This window comes from Amphibalanus amphitrite, unplaced genomic scaffold (assembly GCF_019059575.1).
Source record: "Amphibalanus amphitrite isolate SeventyFive unplaced genomic scaffold, NRLGWU_Aamphi_draft 000100F_arrow, whole genome shotgun sequence".
Lineage (NCBI taxonomy): Eukaryota > Metazoa > Arthropoda > Thecostraca > Balanomorpha > Balanidae > Amphibalanus > Amphibalanus amphitrite.
Genome location: NW_024881595.1, coordinates 822660 through 840524, shown reverse-complemented (window position 1 = coordinate 840524; position 17865 = coordinate 822660). Strand labels below are relative to the sequence as shown.

Below are 17865 nucleotides of genomic sequence, written 5' to 3'. Positions count from 1 at the left end.
TCGCAGAGGCCAAGCTCAGCCAATCAGCGTACAGTTGGTTTTAAACTACGCAATATGATTGGTCAACGCGTAATAAGCTTCCGCGTGGAACACTATTTTATAGCCTCTACCAAAGATGGAATATAGTTCATCCTATATGAAAATATTAAAAAAAAAACTTTGTACATATGAAATATTTTCTTTTTTGATCATTATAAGCCTAAAAAATCGCGAAACTGTAGTAACAACTAATTTGAGAAAAGTGGTATATTTCCCTTAATTTCCGACTCTCGACCAGGGGCGGATCCAGGAAAACTCCAAGGGGATGGTCATGAATCGAAGTGGTGCCCCTACCTATACCCAAAATTAAAAACTCAACGGATTTCGTCCACTTCATTTTGGTGGTGCCCCCATTTTCAGTTTTTATTTTTATTTTTATTTTTAGTCAGTATCTTAACTCTAAGCCACAACCTCATTTACCAATTGTAAGCAAGTATATATGAATGTGCTATGTGTATATATGTTGTGGACGCTGAGTAGTGAGTACTTACCAGGAACCTTATCAAGTAAGCAAATCGTTGTCAGTCCGACGAACTTGACCCTGGAGTCTAAAGGGTCTGTCCTTGACACTTCAGGCTTGTCAGGGGCACCAAAGTCCTTCCAGGGACACCACAAACCTGTCAGGGGCACCTACGGCCTTGTAGGGGCGCCACAGGCCCGCCAGGGGCACCACAGGCCTGCCAGGAAGCAGGGGCACCACAGGTCTAGGAAGTATACACGACAGGCCTGTCAGGGGCACAACGGGCCTGTTGGGCCCATGAGCACCCCTAGGGGCAGGGGCACCACAGTCCTTCCAGGGGCACCGCAGGCCTGTGAGGGGCACCAGCGGCCTAGCAGGGGCACCAGTCAACACAGGCCTGCCAGGGGCACCACAGACCTGCCAGGGGCACCAGAGGCCTGCCAGGAGCAGCACCGACCTCGCAGGGGTAACTTGGGCCTGTCAGGGCCCAGGGGCACCACGGGCCTGTCGAGAGGCACTTCAGGCTTTTCAGGGGCACCATAGTCCTCTCCGGGCGCAGGGGTAGCAGGGGCACCAGAGGCCTGCCAGGGGCACTACAGGCCTAGCAAGGGCACCACTGGTCTATCAGGGGCACCACGAGCCTGTCATAGCCAGGCATCTCAGGCTTGTCAAGGCCCAGGGGCACCACAGGTCTGTGAGGGGCACCAGCGACCTAGCAGGGGCACCAGTCAACACAGGTCTGCCAGGGGCGCCACAGACCTGCCAGGGGCACCACAGACCTGCCAGGGGCACCAGAGGTCTGCCAGGGGCACCACCGGCCTCGCAGGGGCACCTTGGGCCTGTCAGGGGCACCACGGGCCTGCCGAGGGGCACTTCAGACTTTTCAGGGGCACCAGTCCTCTCCGGGCGCAGGGGTACCAGTGGCCTAGCAAGGGCACCAGAGGCCTGCCAGGGGCACCAGCGGCCTAGCAAGGGCACCAGAGGCCTGCCAGGGGCACCACAGGCCTAACAAGGGCACCACGGGCCTGTCAGGGGCACCTCAGGCTTGTCAGGGCCCAGGGACACCTCAGGCTTGTCAGGGCCCAGGGACACCACAGTCCTTCCAAGGGCACCGCAAGCCTGTCAGGGGCACCAGAGGCCTGCCAGGGGCACCACAGGCCTAGCAAGGGCACCACTGGCCTGTCAGGGGCACCTCAGGCTTGTCAGGGCCCAGGGGCACCACAGTCCTTCCAGGGGCATTACAAGCCTGTCAGGGGCACCAGAGGCCTAGCAAGGGCACCACAGGCCTGCCATGGACACCACAGGCCTGTCAGGGGCACCATGTGCCTGCCGGGGACACTTCAGGCTTGTCAGGGGCGTTACAGTCCTGTCAGGGCCCAGGGGCACCAGGCCCGTGGTGTCCCTGCTAGGCCTGTGGTGCCCCTGGCGGTCCTGTGGTGCCCCTGTCAGGACTGTGATACCCCTGATAGGCCGGTGGTGCCCCTGGCAGGTCTTTGGGCCCCCGGGCCTCAAGGGGGGGGGGGCCATGACCCATGTGACCCCCCCCTTGGATCCGCCCCTGCTCTCGACTGCACCGAACACACAGCACAATTTTCAATCCTTTCTCGTGTCATAAGAGCGTCGTGTCACCCTCTCTTTCCTCAGATCACAGTCTCTCCCCGACTCTTCGCTTATCTTGTTGTCAGTCAGAGGCATAGTTACCCACAGTAGTCGTATATATTGGTCATATATATCATCATTCATCACCCATAGTAGATGATATATTGACGCCATATCGCTTGTGTTGCACCGTGCACGCCTAAATATGCCTAGATATAAGATACTAAGTAGGTACATGCATATTCACTCGCTAGGGCTAGTAAGTTAACAGTCTCGTTGGCAACGGTGAGGTTCTCGCATTTTTATGAGAACAGCTTCAAATTATTTTTGAAATTATCGTTCCCATCCTCAGACCAACTCATTCGCACCCTCGCTCACAATCTATTCCGGGCTGGTACTCAACCCCCACCAGATAACCGTCGCGGTGGCGAGGACAAGATCTCGACCGATCTAAATCCTCTTCGGGATGGCCCTATGAGCGATAGAGTGGGCTGTCCAAACGGGAACTCCCGTCCCACCTGAAAGGTCTTTCCTGATACGGCTCACCGTAGCCACTTTCGTCCTCTTGACGGTCTCTGCCGCTGTGGCGCACCATCGATGGTACGTACGGTCCAATGGCTCCGCTCCACCAGCTATCATGTCGTCATCCCACAGCTCCGCAATGACATTTTCAAGCCGAAAGAGATTGCCCTTAACAAATCAAAACACTTATCTTTGCATGGCCATCAGTCCTTCCAATAAAAACAAAAACGATTTAAGTTAATTTGCATCGCTGCACTGTAACGAGCTTCTACACACAATGTGTCAGAAAAAGATGTTTCATTTTAACGCGTTCCAATAAATATGGATTGACATGGGAATGCACAAACAGGATCACAGGCGTCTTCTGGTGGTCCACGTCAGCTGGGTGAGCCTTGTGGGCTCTGGATCAGGAACAGCCGGGAAGATCAGGCGAGGCAGGACTAGGAGACGCCCATTTGTAGGTCCCTGTCGGAAGGCCAGTCAGCTGGTTAATAAGCAACTCAAGTTCAAAGTTAAAGAAACGTCGAGCTTCAGAGCTCAACAAGGGAAGATGTGCTCTATAAACAACACATTTCCTGTCGAAATCATACTGACAGTAGGTTATCAAGTTTTTTATGACCTCTGCCGGCCCGTGCCGAGAGGGGTCTGCCGTTTGCTTTCACAATTCACATGAATTATTTCTTGAGAGGAAAACAGGGAAATTTCGTTAATTTCGGATACTGCGGGAGGGGAAAATGTTTCGAATGCACCCCCCCCCCCCCCCCGAATCCGCCAGTGTCACGGCCGCATATCCAATTTCGGGGCTGCTGTTCTCCGGCCAGATTTCATTCTCCGGGACCAGGACTGAAAATGAGAATTCCAACACTGGACCAGTCAGCTGGAATGAACGAAGAACGAAAAACAAATGTGAGCTCAATATCACAATACGAACATAAAATAAACCATGCATATAAGCTCCAGTTTTGGTTAACTGATCCCGCCAAAAACGCTCACCGGAATGCAATCACATAGACAGGTGCTTCAAGAGGCCTTACAGAGGTCTTCAAGAATACAATGACAGTGACAGTATCAATGGCAGACCAGTTCATCGTATCAGACTTAACATCCAAAAAGTACTCACCAACAGCGACTCAAAGTTCATGTGAAACACTAATCATTGTACTGAACAGCCGCACCCACTGAAAATGCGGATATCCGAGGTCGAGGCGACTCGAGAGTTTTTCAGTCAAATGGCAGAAACAATAAATATCACAAATTATCACAATTTTCCAATTAATTAAAATGCACAGTAAATGCTCAGATTGTCATGGGAATGCTAAAATTGAGCATGCAAATGTGTTAAATGACCGACGACAATGGGCAAACGACGGCCCGGGACAAATTGTGACTCGTGAGCGACTGTGACCGTGTCTAGTCTTATCTCCATACGCACACATGGGTAAATGATAAGGCATCGGAGCCGCCTCCGTCCACTACCGACCCCATGTCCCTTCCTGAGGATACCATACCCCCCTCCCCACCCCCACCCCCTACACCACCAATCCACTATAAATGCCTGCCGTTGTTCCAGCTTGAGGCATGCTGTAAAATGCATCCAGAATTTGCATCGGCACACAAATTTCACAGGAATTGTTTCGAATGACGTTGTTCTTCTAATAATCTCGCATGTTCTTCTAATAATATCGCAGCGTCGAGAACATTCCTTTCCCGTTCATCTCTTTAGCATCTTACCGGTAAGATGCCCACAGATACCCAGCAATATCCGTAATCTAACAGATCAGCATCAACCCATTCTAAGTTTACTTTCGTGGGGGGGGGGTTTCCTTTCTATCCTGATCCCTGATTCGTCATCTCTCCCGCAAGTACTGCGATGTTCTCGTATCACCCCTATCGTATCGTCATGAGTCGCCTGTCCCCACGCTGTAGCAGCACGCCCTATACCTGTCGTTCGGTCTCCTATCGTTCTCGTCCCGTCACGCCGTCTCCACCGTCATACAGACGGGAATGTGGTCGCTGAGACCGGACAGCGCGGCCACAAACGTGTAGTTGCACACACGCACCTCGGGCTGGCGCGCGTGTAGGATGTGGTCGATGCGCCGCCGGCCGCCGCCGGGCGAGGCCCGCAGCCGACCCTCTGAGTCGAGCGGTGGAGGTGCGCGCGCCAGCTCCAGAGTCTGACTCTGCCGATAGGACACAATGGGGTGGTGTGAGAGAGGGAGGTGGCGACAGACGGTACGCAGGATGCAACTAATGTGAACAAATGCATGGTTATATATTAATATTTATACCCTATTATACGGCATACAATACTACACAGCATACAGCATGAAACATTATGCAATAATGCATGCAGACCTAGATGCATAAGCCTAAATGTGGAAGCAGCATGTGGGTCAATATTGCAATCAGAGCGTCCACCGTAATAGTTTGAAATCGAAACCAGCCCAGCAGATAGCCAAGCGAATTTAGCGAAACACCCGCCAACAAACCTCCCACTGCCTGTGGAATGCTTCGTCATTGGATGTTAACTAATTCATGCCTGTACCCGAAAACTCATCTCCACTCGTAAACCCCCACGGACTTTCTCGTAAGACCCTCCCCCTGACTTTCAGCCGCCGTCCCTGACCGCCGGCCCCGCCTCACCTCGACGTCTGCATCCAGCAGGAAGCGGCGCCTCTCCACGTCGTCCGTGAGTATTCGACGGAACGAGCCGGGACTGTTGAGCCGCTCGTCAAATATCATCACCTGACGCATCTCGGTACCTGCAGAGTGGAGGAAGAGTGAGGAAGTTACAGAAAAAAAAAACAGCTGGTGTAACTGAAGGGTAGCAGGGCTTAATGGGCGACGATGCATTATTCTGCAAGTCATGTGCATAAATCAATAACAAAACGAGTACAACACTTATAACACATCTCCCATAAAAGAGATGTTGATTAATGATCCTTCTGCGTTCTACAACAATGTAGAAACTCGCCCGAGGCAAATAATATGACACTTCACGAGGACATTTTATGTTTCAACTACAGGTAAAGGACCACGTAGGCCACTTACCGACAGTCCAGGGCTTGTCTTCTCCCGGCCCGACACGGCAGAAGTCCTCGAACTCGCCGAACAGAGGGTGGTTCTGATTCATCGCGTCACCTGCGGACATACGCCGGTGAGTGATTAGCGAGGGAACAATGCGCCTACCTGTGGAATACAGCTGAAGTGAGCGAAACAGATTACTGTCTGGCGTCTGGAGCCGTCTGATAAATCAGTCTGGAATCGTGATAGAAAATTATCATCGTACGCGGCATGAATGTACGATTTATTTGAATGCAGACCCAACGAATCGTATAAAATAATTACAGCTAACTTCGTGAAATAACCGTAAAAAGCCTACCTGTCGAGAACGACATGCATCTGGACAAACCTTGTATTCTTACGTCTAACAGATCGCTTTTGCGACGAGGCACTCTGCTCCGTCTTACCGGGTGATATGTTGTCGTAGTTGAAGTCGCCGCACATGACGCGGAACACGACCCTGTCACCCGGCTCGGCCGAGTCGGTGCAGAACTGCTCCAGCACCCGCTGCGCCTGCCGCACCTCCTGTGGGAGAGTCGACAATATAATGGTCTTCACTGCTCGCGTTTAAATGTGCTCGTTCGACAGTCCTTGCGGTCAGTTGCCACCCATCCGTAAAATCAGCGACCAGTCATGCTGAAACGACATCGTTGATCGTTCGGGTCCTTGACTGCAACCTGAATAACTAGTTGATACATAACGTGAAAAACAACTACCCCTTTGTCATAGTTCTTCAAGCATTTGTCTCGCATTCAACATTCTTCATTGCAGACCGTGCCAATGCTTCAGCATATAGGTGACCTCGACACCCACCTCGTAGATGATGGGGTCTCGGTCCTGGTACGCCTGAGTGTGCAGGTTGGCCACATAGCCGACCCTCCGCTCGCCCGGTGAGCCGACGTCCACCTGGCGGTCACAGCCGGCAACATGTCAGGCCATCGACGCGACGGCCCGCGCAACGGAGCAACGGAGCAACGGAGCAATACGATGGTCAACAGAATCGTACTAGATGAAAAGGACAAAAAGAAAACAATATAAATGAAGCATTGGTATTCAAAAAAAATAGTAACTACATCGCAATGCATCGATTCAGTCATATGCAAGGAGGCGCGAGCGATTGATGTGAGCGGTAACCAATATTTTTGAATAGGCTCTCGCATGCGATTTCCCGACCGCCGAAAGAGTCTGTTTAAACTTCCAGCCTTATGGACCGGATAACACGTATGAAGGTGTATACCAACCTTGACGCATAAAACTCCGTAAGAGATGCACCTCGCCCATCCCTTTCGGCACTTGAACGTCTCAAAGGTGGCGCCGAGGATAGGGTACTTGCTGGCGAAGAAGAGGCCGCTGGCTGAAACAGGCAGCGTCACAGAGATCAGTCACAGTGTCTACTGTCTTCATAAACAATGTTGCACTGACATAGGTAGCCCGACATCGCGTCGGTGGCAAGAATCGGTGGCGGCCGCACGTTCAGTAACCACGATCTCTGATACAGATCGAGATGAATTTAATACAAGATAGATGGTAGAACGACTGACGAAGATGATCTCTACATGGGCGGCAAGCTCCTGTCCTAAAAAAATGTTCTGCCTAATCGCCATTGTTTGCGTCAGCCTTGTGATTGAACTTGAAAAGAGCAATGGAGTTCGTAGCTACCACACAAAAAAAAATCATAAGTCGTAACTAATTGCCATCCCGTACTCCTCCCGATGACTGACAGGCGACACCGCACTCACCGCCCATGCAGCCGTTGACGTTCAGCTTGTGCTCGCCGATGTCGTACAGGTAGTGTGGGTAGCGCTGCTGCAGCTCCTTGGCCAGCACGAGCGCCCACACGCGCTCCCACACCTCCTGCAGGCAGAAAAAGTCCACCTCCGGGAAGAGCACGGACACGTGCTGTTCCGCGGCGGCGCCGAGCGCGTTGTCCGGCAGCGGCTTCTGCCACAGCAGGCGGCGCGCCACCTCCGGGCCACGCGTGTACACGAACCGGTTGTTGTTGAAGCGCACCACGCACTCGGGCGCCAGCAGCAGGTTGGCCGTGCAGAAGGTGAACCTGTTGGTCGGCGTGGCGGAGACGGTGGCCGGGTCCTTCCCCGAGCAGCCGTTCTGGGCAGTGCTTGGCGAGTGCTTCACTGTCATGTGGATGAACTTGTTGGATGCAAATAAGTGGCAGACAAGGATGTGCAGCAAGTAGCCTGACAGGCCCAGAGGGGCAAATGCCAGTGCGATGATGCCCAGAGCTGGCCCATAGATGAAGTAGTGTGTCAGCTTGGACTGAGGATGCTGCTGCTCCCAGGTAGTTGACTGGTAGCAGGATATAAACAGGCTGACCACAGTCAGCCAAGGGTAGGTGATAACAAAGCTAATGTTGTCAAGGAGACCAGCCACTGAAGAGTGGTAACGGCCTGCCCCAATGACCATCATTGCAGTTGGGCAGATTCCAGAATCTTTACTGTGTAGTTCTTGGACTTATCTTGGTGTCCAATCATGTATACAACTGAATCAAAGTTCATAAATCACAGAAGAGCTGCAGCTTCAATCAATTATCAATTGCCTCTGTATCAGAGCTGAAAAAAAGATTTATCAATAGTTATGACTAATGAGACAGTCATTGCCTCAAACAGCTTCATTTCAGATTTGCTGTGCAATAGGCATACACAAACAGAATCCTTTGCTATACTCAAAACCTTACCCAAGTACCTATACATGATATTGTGTTATGCTTCATTCCAATACATGTCAAATACCAATGTCCAACAGTGTATGTCCAACAGTGTGGGACATCAGTGTTTGGCATGTACCGGACCTGTGTGGGACACACACAGAGGCCAGAGCACTGTCAAGTGTGTGTGACAGCGATCGTTCGTTAATACATACTTGAAAAAGTGTATAGTCAAGTGTGTGTGACAGTGACAACTGCTAGAAGCCAACCATGACAATAGGTTTGCCAGAGAAAAATAACAGGTCATTTTTCTCCTTCATCCTGTTGCTGCCCATGAAGCTACCTGACGGCACCAGTATTGTCACTCTGCTTCTATGCAAAACCTCTCGATTAAACAAGGAAATTGTTACCGCTACCACATTAAGTGTGGAAGCCAAGATTGTTTGACGCTGAGGAAGAGAGTTCGCTACATATAGTGCAACCCCTCCCTGTCGATTTGGCATATTTATGTCATGTCTATACAATGTGTATCCAGGGACATCATAATTGTAGTGATCAGAGTTCCGAAAATGCGTTTCTTGAATTGCTGCTAGAAGAGGAATTTCTTTTTGTAGATGCTGCTTAAATTCTGATAGATGTGAGAGAAGACCTCCTACATTCCATTGAAGAAAATGCATGAACACTGCTTACAGCAAGGGGCTGTGATGACCTATTCAGGAATGAAAGACCGTTTGGTCACAGGCTGCGATCGTACGCCCATGTTCTTCTTTTTGACTGTGCGTGATCGGAGGCGAGTGCTCGGTGTCTTCTGGGTGAATTGCGTCAGAGACGAGTCAGAGTCACTATCGCTATACATGGCTGGCGATCGCTGCAGGGAGAAAAGAGAGCGACTGTTTGGCGTCTCCTCCTCATCGGTGAGATTCTCTGTTTGCTCACGACCTGTTGAGTCATCAGAGTCGAGGGCCCTGGACCGCAGTATCGGAGTTACTGGGGAGGGGTCAGTGAGCAAGGGGGTTCTGTCCTGCTCGATCTCTCCGTTCAGTTCTGATGTTTGGGCCGGGGGGCGACCCTCGGTGCTTTCATGCACGAGCTGGGGCCCCTTTGTCGGTTTGGTTGCAGGAGCCTGTGAGAGAGAGCTGTAGGACGCAGGTCGGGGCTTGGGAGCAGCTCGCCGGGACCTGTCACCAGAAGGGCCAGCTGTTGGGGTAGCCAGCTCTGGCCAATCGCGCTCCTGGTTGAAGGGACTGGCCTGAGGTATCACCCTTGCTTGGGTCCGGGTTTGGTTGGACAGCTGTGGGGCTACTCCTCTAAGCTCGTTGGCCTTTTCCTTCCAGACAGGGCACTCCCTGCTGGTGACTGGGTGGGGGCCTCCACATGCCGCACAGCATGGTGGGGCATCACAGCCAAGGGTTGGATGGTCTCCAGCACACCTTGCGCATCTTTCCGTGCGAGCCCTGCACGTGCCCCTGCCATGTCCATATCTCTGACACCTGATGCATCGTCGAGGGAGTTGGTATGAGGGCCTCACCTCGTACCGCACATATACAGCATAGAAGTGAGCTGGAAGTTGCGTTGCAGAGAACCTGACTTTGAGAAGCGGGTTGGGTTTGTTGTTTTTGGAAGGAAGTCGAGTGATGCTCACTACTCCCTGGTCGCGGCTTTCATGGAGGATAGTTTGAGGCGATTCTGTCATGAGCTCTGGGGCATACACAATGCCCTCAACCTGATTAAGTCGATCAGCAAGAATCACAGATATTTCATCCTCTCCGAACGAGGTCCATGCCAGAAGCGCATCAGTCTGTTTCGCATCCTGTGTTTGAACTAGAAGAGTTCCACTTCGCAGGGCAGAGACTTTGGCTGCTGGGTAATACAGAACCTTCAGAAGTTCATCCCGGATTTTGTATGGGCTAAAGTTTCGAAAGCTTTTGTCTTTGTTTTTGAATCTAGCAAGAACGTAGGCTGGGCCGCCTGGGACAAACTTTCCTTCCAGCGTGGCAGTGACCGCCTTGGAGAAGGCAGGCGGCATGGTCAGATAGAGAACAAAGAACCTTGATTATGAAAAGTCTCTAGAATAGTAAAGAAGAAAGCGAAAAGAATGGACAATACGACCTGATGAAGTAGACAAGATGGCGAAGTGCAGACGCCAACTTCAACCAACGCGCACGGAAAAACTTCGAAACAGAAAACTAAGTACCAAACAGAGGTTCCAAGAAATTTGTGATTTGTGAGATTAGAGAAATGAGCCGAGAAAATAGCTATATCGCAACACCTATCGCCAAAATATCGAATAACTCTTCGACACGAGCTAACCACGTGGCGACTCGAGCACTCGTGGGTATGCAATGGCGATACAAGGCCATATATACAGATATCAACAACTTCGCATTATGCAGCAAGAACTCCATCGTGTTCTATCACTATTGATGTGGTTGTTGTTGTGTAACTGTTTGTAGAAGTTTCTTGGAACACCCACGTGATTCACTCGCAAAGGTGGTTGAGTTTGTCCATTTTTTGTGAATTAAGTTGAAAAATGATTTTAAATATCATAATCTGAGCTGATGAAAGTGACTTATGATTGATTAAATGACCATAGAAAAGCAAAAATGCATCATGAGCAGGAAAGTCACCTGGGGAAATGCAAGCTTTTGATTCGTTAACGTCCTGCTTATACTGCTTAAGAACACTATATGGGGGTATGTGCGCCAAATCTGTCGTCAGTTGTGTCAGCACTGTGACAGTGAGGAATGAGGATTCAATAGATTGATATAGGCGGCGTTCGATGTCTCCCGGACGGCAAAGATTCTTTGCCGTCCGGCCAATCACGTCCAAGGTCAGCGGGGGCTCGGCTGCGGTTATGAAACGTGATTGGCCGGACGACGTAGAATCTTCGCCGTCCGAGAGACATCGAACGCGGGGATAGATTAATAATTAGATAATTGGATAGGTACTTTTTGCTGTAAGCTATTCTTCGGCTGCTGAGAACGTCGAATGATTGTTTAACCTCAATGTGTGTGAATTTGTTAACCTCAGTGTGGTGTGTGCGTGTACTGTGTAACACTTCTTCATCTTTACTGTGACTGTCATGCCTTTTAAACTAGTATATCCATTACGCACAATACACATACATTCAAGAGGAAAGTTGTTTTGTGCTAAGCTTGCGTGAGGCTTGGGTTATGTAACTAATTGTATGTTGGCCAGTTGGTATAATTTACTAAAAAAATACTTTGCTATAATGTAACCAGCATTTGTAATGCTATCTGCCTGACAATTTGTTGCAGATTGTTGATGTTTGTACTGTCAAATAAAAAATGTTTTAAGATTTATGCAGTAATAGATGTGAAGCTAATACCATAAATATTACCACAATGCACAATGCTTTTGTTTTCAGGTTTGTGAGTCTTCTGCAAGGTATCAAAGTTGAGGCACCATGAGTGCCATTCAAATTTCCCGTGCATTGCTCTCAGCGAGGCAAGCTGGAAAGCTAATCAGCAGCACAACACCAACTAAACTTCAGCCTCCATCTGTTGCAAATGTGAGTCAAAACTCAAAATGTGTTGTTTGCAAGTAGTTATTGTGATGTTACAGTTTTTTTTTGTCACAATCTGATAAATGATGAGTCTGATTTATAGGTATATTGTTTACCAATAAGCTCAGCTGTTCTATGTCACCATATTCACCAATAACATTGAGTGCTCTTCTCTGTAATTATTTCATTTTATTTATTTTTCGCACGACGTAGCACCAGCCCTTTTATCAAACATACCTACATGCCATTCACCTCACCTCTTCTACCCCAGCGCTATCTGCAGCAGCGATGGAGCAGCACGGGCGGCAGCACCGGTGCCTCAGGCGGCGGCACCACCCCTGGCGGCGCGCGGGACCCGCGCCGATTCAGGGAGCCCATGTCGCGTAAAACGCTGGCCGGCACGGCACTGCTCGGTGCCGGCCTGCTGGGCTTCATGTACTACCTGAAGCGGAAGAAGGAGATCGGTGAGCGGAAGTCCGTGGTGCAGCTGTCCCATATCCGTGGTGGGCGAGATCGCTCCGCGCAGTAGTTGGGACATTTTGGGAAAGATGTTATGCTTTGTGAGTTCGTAACTATACTGAGTTAGTTTTTTTTTCTCGAAGCTCGGAATTCTGAAATGCATTTAAGTCTAACATTGCCATAAAGGTTGTTTTCGTACGTTTTCATCTCTTTGCCACCGATAAACCGACTCTGCTAAGTTCGCTACCTTCCATTGCCTGTTCCTTCATATTTCTGGAGTGCTTTACCATTAACCTATCACATTTATTATATCCTTCCGGTCCTGCGTGTTGCCCACTAACCTGTTCTGTGTTCGTTTCCTCCCACCTGCTCTGTTGTCAAGTCCGTGCTCACTCGTCTTTTCTCACCCCGTGTGACGCCACTACCCGTCAGCGATTGACCGGGAGCGTCGCCGAGCGCTGGGGAAGGCGGCGCTGGGCGGCCGGTTTGAGCTGGTGGACCACAACGGACGGCCGTGCTCCAGCGACGACCTGCTCGGCCAGTGGGTGCTGCTCTACTTCGGCTTCACACACTGTCCCGACATCTGCCCCGACGAGCTGGAGAAGATGGCCGAGGCCGTCGACACCGTCGGTAGGTGACACAGTGACACACGTCGTCGGTGGGTGACAGTGACATGTCGTTAGGCGTCACAATGACATCGACGCTAGTCGGTGGGTGACGCAGTGATATCGTTTGTGGATAACGCTGGCACTTGGTACGATGATATGGCTGAACTTTCTCTGACGCATCGGAGCGTCTTGCGAAGGTACGAAGCTATCATTAACCCGCGCACCGACGGGGGGGGGGGGCGGATATCCGCCCCCCCCCCCCTGAGGTTTTTCGCGAATAGCGGGAAAACCGCGGGCGGCGCTGCCGCGAAATTTGGTACGACTATTCCCTCATCAATTTTACATATGGTGTGCAAGTTTGAACCTCCTACCTTTCAAGGTCAGGTCACCAGGTCACTGAATGACCCAACCTCAAGTCACTTTTTTGCAACTTTGTCACCGTGCCAGAGCTACAGTAGATGTCGGAGGCCTTTGAAAGTCGCAGGATGTTATTAGGTCATTAGTAGCTACAATTTGTATATCTCGGAATTTTGATATCTGTGACCTAAGGTCAGGTCAATTTCGCGACCTCCCCATTATAAGTCAATGGGGGAAAAATCAACTCCCTGTTTTTACCACTAAAACGGGTCGGAATGGCCCCACATACCATACATGACTTCATATACGATCAACCTTCACTACCTTGAGGTCTGTTTTGCTGTTGGGCAGCTGTGAGGTCATGTGACGTCATCAAAGGTCACCAAAGGTTTTTGGCCAATAACTCCGTAGAGGAACAAGATACAGACGCGTGGATGGTCTCATTGTGTTCAGCTCGTCAAGACGCATCGAATGATATACATGATGACCTCGAGGTCACGTGACCTGAGGTCAACCTTTGACCTTGACCTTTCGAGGTCAACATATATATCATTCGATGCGGATTGACGAGAGGATCACGATGATGCCCTTAGTTTGTTCCTATCGTGACTAATTCGAAAGTTATTCGAGAAAAACTCTCTCCATATCTGGCGCCGCCATTTTGACTTTTTCGACCCCTGTGACGTCATCTTTGACCTGACCTGAAATAATCTTAGTAAAAATTGTAGATCTTGACCGTGCGTATCCGATGCCGTTTACCGCTTGTCGCTATCTTGCTTCGTTCTCGAGATCTCAGGGGGGGGCGGTCATCCGCCCCCCCCCCGTCGGTGCGAAGTTGGCGCAGACCCCCGTCGGTGCGCGGGTTAATTATTTAACTCGGGCGTTGATATTCGTTTGTTCGCATCATCGCTTTCGTTAAAATAAGTTTAAGTGACGACTAGTCGTCCTGTCTCATGGGTATCAATGACTTAAAATATTTTTTAAAATGGGTACTGTTTTGGCCTCATGTTGTAGTCGAAGCTGTTCATAATTAACGTGTTGCCCCTATCGATCCCACCCACTAACGCCGCCACACGTGCCCGGCAGCCAAGACGCCCAACATGCCGCGCGTACAGCCTGTGTTCATCACGGTGGACCCGCTGCGAGACGACGTGAAGGCGGTGCGCGAGTACGTGCGAGAGTTTCACCCTCAGCTGCTCGGCCTCACCGGCACCGTCGAACAGGTCAGCAGCCGGCAAAACGACAGCGTGGGGCTACTGCTCTCTAGGGTGATCGTGGTCGGGTTTTGGATCTCGATATGACATTGCATTTGGAGATCGTGCTCTTTTTTATTGGTGGGTGGGTCCAAGATTACATTACTACTACTATTGCTGGGTGAGTCAGTGATCGCTGCAGTTGAAGGCTTGCGATGACTCGTGTCGTTCTTTGCTTTGTAAGGTGATTTTCATTGATATGCTTTGGTTATTTTCAGGTGAAGGAGGCCTGCAAGGCGTATCGGGTGTACTTTAGCGAAGGACCCAAAGACGACGATAACGATTATATCGTAAGTGTGCACTAAATGTCTTAACCCGCGCACCGACGGGGGGGGGGCGGATATCCGCCCCCCCCCCCCCTGAGGTTTTTCGCGAATAGCGGGAAGCGAAATTTGGTATGACTATTCCCTTATCAATTTTACACATGGTGTGCAAGTTTGAACCTCCTACCTTTAAAGGTCAGGTCACCAGGTCACTTTGAATGACCCAACCTCAAGTCACTTTTTTGCAACTTTGTCACCGTGCCAGAGCTACAGTAGATGTCGGAGGCCTTTGAAAGTCGCAGGATGTTATTAGGTCATTAGTAGCTACAATTTGTATATCTCGGAATTTTGATATCGGTGACCTAAGGTCAGGTCAATTTCGCGACCTCCCCATTATAAGTCAATGGGGGAAAAATCAACTCCCTGTTTTTACCACTAAAACGGATCGGAATGGCCCCATATACCATACATGACTTCATATACGATCAACCTTCACTACCTTGAGGTCTGTTTTGCTGTTGGGCAGCTGTGCGGTCATGTGACGTCATCAAAGGTCACCAAAGGTTTTTGGCCAATATCTCCGTACAGGAACAAGATACAGACGCGTGGATGGTCTCATTGTGTTCAGCTCGTCAAGACGCATCGAATGGTATACATGATGACCTCGAGGTCACGTGACCTGAGGTCAACCTTTGACCTTGACCTTTCGAGGTCAACATATATATCATTCGATGCGGATTGACGAGAGGATCACGATGATGCCCTTAGTTTGTTCCTATCTTGACTAATTCGAAAGTTATTCGAGAAAAACTCTCCATATTTAGCGCCGCCATTTTGACTTTTTCGACCCATGTGACGTCATCTTTGACCTGACCTGAAAATGACCTTAGTAAAAATTGTAGATCTTGACCGTGCGTATCCGATGCCGTTTACCGCTTGTCGCTATCTTGCTTCGTTCTCGAGATCTCAGGGGGGGGGCGGTCATCCGCCCCCCCCCCCCGTCGGTACTAAGTTGGCGCAGACCCCCGTCGGTGCGCGGGTTAAGACGCAAATGACGTTAATGTGCTTACTTATAAGTTAATGATAACTTCCTGCGAATAGCGAATCTTTAGTCCGGCTGCAGATTCCATTTCGTATCTTTGCAGCTACGGTACACTTAATACGAACCACTTGTGTCCGAAAACCACTCAACATTCAAGATTACATATCATTTAGCGTTTCCGATTAATTGTACACTGCATGCTCGTCTTCTGATTACATGCACCGATTTCTTTGGCATTACGTATGATCACCTCGTCATTCCGTCCTCCCCAGGTGGACCACACCATCATCATGTACCTGATCGACCCGGAAGGTCAGTTTGTCGACTACTACGGCCAGACGAAGACGGCCGATCAGGTGGCCGCCAGCATAATGGTCAACCAGGCCAAATACAACAAACTCAAGAAGGGCTCATTCTGGTAGCCCACCGCCGCGACGCGGTCAACTGTGATTGTGACAGGGATTGTGTGGATGAATGGAGAGCGCTAGGAACTATTTTTATTTGTTATTTGTGGTGATAATGTTATGGAGGCTTCAGCTAGGAGGATGGACGGGCGGGAGGTGCTGATTGTTTTTACCTGAGCGAGCCTGTCCCGTCCGGACTGACTGGAGGAGCTTTACTCGGACAAACAACACATGACGTAGTGCAGTGGCCGGTGGGCCATAATTATCTTGTGATCAGTGGGTGTGCACATGATGTTCCTCGCCGGTCGCTGCTACCGCTGGCGCAATCATCGCCGTTCTGCCTGTGTCTTGTGCGGGCAGTTCCGCGCCCGGAAGGTCCACGGCGTGTCGCATGTACTCTTGTGCACGACCACAGTTCATGAAGACACGCCTCTCAGACTACGAAGCCGTGTATTGATTGAGGCGCCGCGGCGGCTAAACACGTGATTACCTCTCGGGTCGGCCTAGAGAGCCGGGGCGGGGGAAGCTACTGAGCACAGTTACACAGGGATAGATACCACAGGCGGACAGCTGATACAGATACAGATACGGGGCGACGAGCCGACACACCAGACAGATTAACAACCAGCGACGAACGTACGATGCTAGCGAGCGGTCCGCCCCGCGCGGGGGCGGCCGGGCCACCTAACGACACACCACACCGCGACGGGAATGCGCGACGGACTGTCTTATTATGGCGGCGGCAGTGGGTCGCCCCCACGCTCGTCCGACGGCGCGGGGCGCAGCAGTCGCTCGGCCGGCGCGGCACGCGGCTAACAGCACAGCGGCAGATCTAAAGAGACGGCGCGCCGGTCCGGGCGGAGCCGGAGCGCGCGCGCGCCAGGAATGTTGTGTCCGATGCTCTCGCGATATCCCAAGCAAGCTTATCCCGCGAGCCTGTTTCGTGTCCACCAAACCAAAGTCTGACACCCCGCGTGTGCCGTCATATATACGCATTAAGTAGGTAGGGAAACCAAGTGCAGTTGGCCCGAAAAGATATACAAATTGACAACGCATAATATCTCTTCCTTGTCAATAGCTAATCCAGCAGCGTGCTGGGCGGGCCTTCGAACCGTACCGGAGCGTAACAATGTAATGGTGTCGAAGACTCGATTCTTTCATACTTATTCGAACTGTCGTGCCCTCCGGGCATAATAAAGTCTCCGCTAAACAGAAAGAAAAACAATTGTTCGCTCGCTGGAAGCGCTCACCGTTCCCAGTTTCCGCCGCGCGCACCACAGAGGGCGCTCCTCTCCTCAGCACCTCTCCTCCCTCTCCCTCCTCTCCTCACTCTCTCCGTCCTCCCGCTCTCTCGCCGGGCAGGCTTGTGACGCGTGTTCGCCGTCAGCTGTCTGCGCTAGCAGCGCGTTTCGTACAGGCCGCTGCGGCCGATGTAGCGCACCCATTTGATGACGTCATGATCCGAGTAGTTGAGCTTCGACTCGAACACCTTCAGATAGCGCACCTTGAAGCCGGAGGGCGCGAACGGCACCTGTAGGGGAAAAGGAGCAGTGAAAGAGCGCACAGTGGTACGTCAGCGCACGTCCTAAGAGTCGGATTCACGGA

At 50.9% G+C, this 17865-nt stretch overlaps 3 protein-coding genes across 10 annotated transcripts in view; 1 reads left to right on the top strand and 2 right to left on the bottom strand.

Moving 5' to 3' along the window:
• Nucleotides 1-3490: 3490 nt before the first annotated feature.
• Nucleotides 3491-8413, bottom strand: LOC122380547 (sphingomyelin phosphodiesterase 3-like). The gene is made up of 7 exons (XM_043363786.1): nucleotides 7423-8413; nucleotides 6925-7037; nucleotides 6497-6589; nucleotides 6091-6208; nucleotides 5672-5761; nucleotides 5264-5382; nucleotides 3491-4800 (listed from the first exon to the last, which is right to left on the bottom strand). Exons 1-7 carry the CDS (start codon nucleotides 8108-8110, stop codon nucleotides 4594-4596), a joined length of 1428 nt encoding a protein of 475 aa, XP_043219721.1. The 5' UTR covers nucleotides 8111-8413; the 3' UTR covers nucleotides 3491-4593.
• LOC122380549 (protein SCO2 homolog, mitochondrial-like) lies at nucleotides 5233-16701 on the top strand. Of its 6 annotated transcripts, none has more exons than XM_043363795.1 (7): nucleotides 5233-5309; nucleotides 11737-11880; nucleotides 12146-12338; nucleotides 12766-12963; nucleotides 14385-14521; nucleotides 14770-14841; nucleotides 16129-16701. In XM_043363795.1, exons 2-7 carry the CDS (start codon nucleotides 11776-11778, stop codon nucleotides 16276-16278), a joined length of 855 nt encoding a protein of 284 aa, XP_043219730.1. In that variant the 5' UTR covers nucleotides 5233-5309; nucleotides 11737-11775; the 3' UTR covers nucleotides 16279-16701. The 6 variants fall into 6 exon arrangements, with proteins under 6 accessions (XP_043219730.1, XP_043219732.1, XP_043219727.1 ...); XM_043363797.1 differs by lacking the exon at nucleotides 5233-5309 and adding an exon at nucleotides 10772-10838; XM_043363792.1 differs by lacking the exon at nucleotides 5233-5309 and adding an exon at nucleotides 11062-11079.
• The window catches only part of LOC122380548 (AP-2 complex subunit mu), a 27990-nt gene continuing 26818 nt past the window's right edge, over nucleotides 16694-17865 (bottom strand). For all 3 annotated transcript variants that reach the window (XM_043363789.1, XM_043363790.1, XM_043363791.1), the window contains exon 11: nucleotides 16694-17791. In XM_043363789.1, coding sequence (XP_043219724.1) covers nucleotides 17657-17791 — 135 coding nt within the window. In that variant the 3' untranslated portion in view covers nucleotides 16694-17656. The remainder of the gene's footprint in view (nucleotides 17792-17865) is intronic.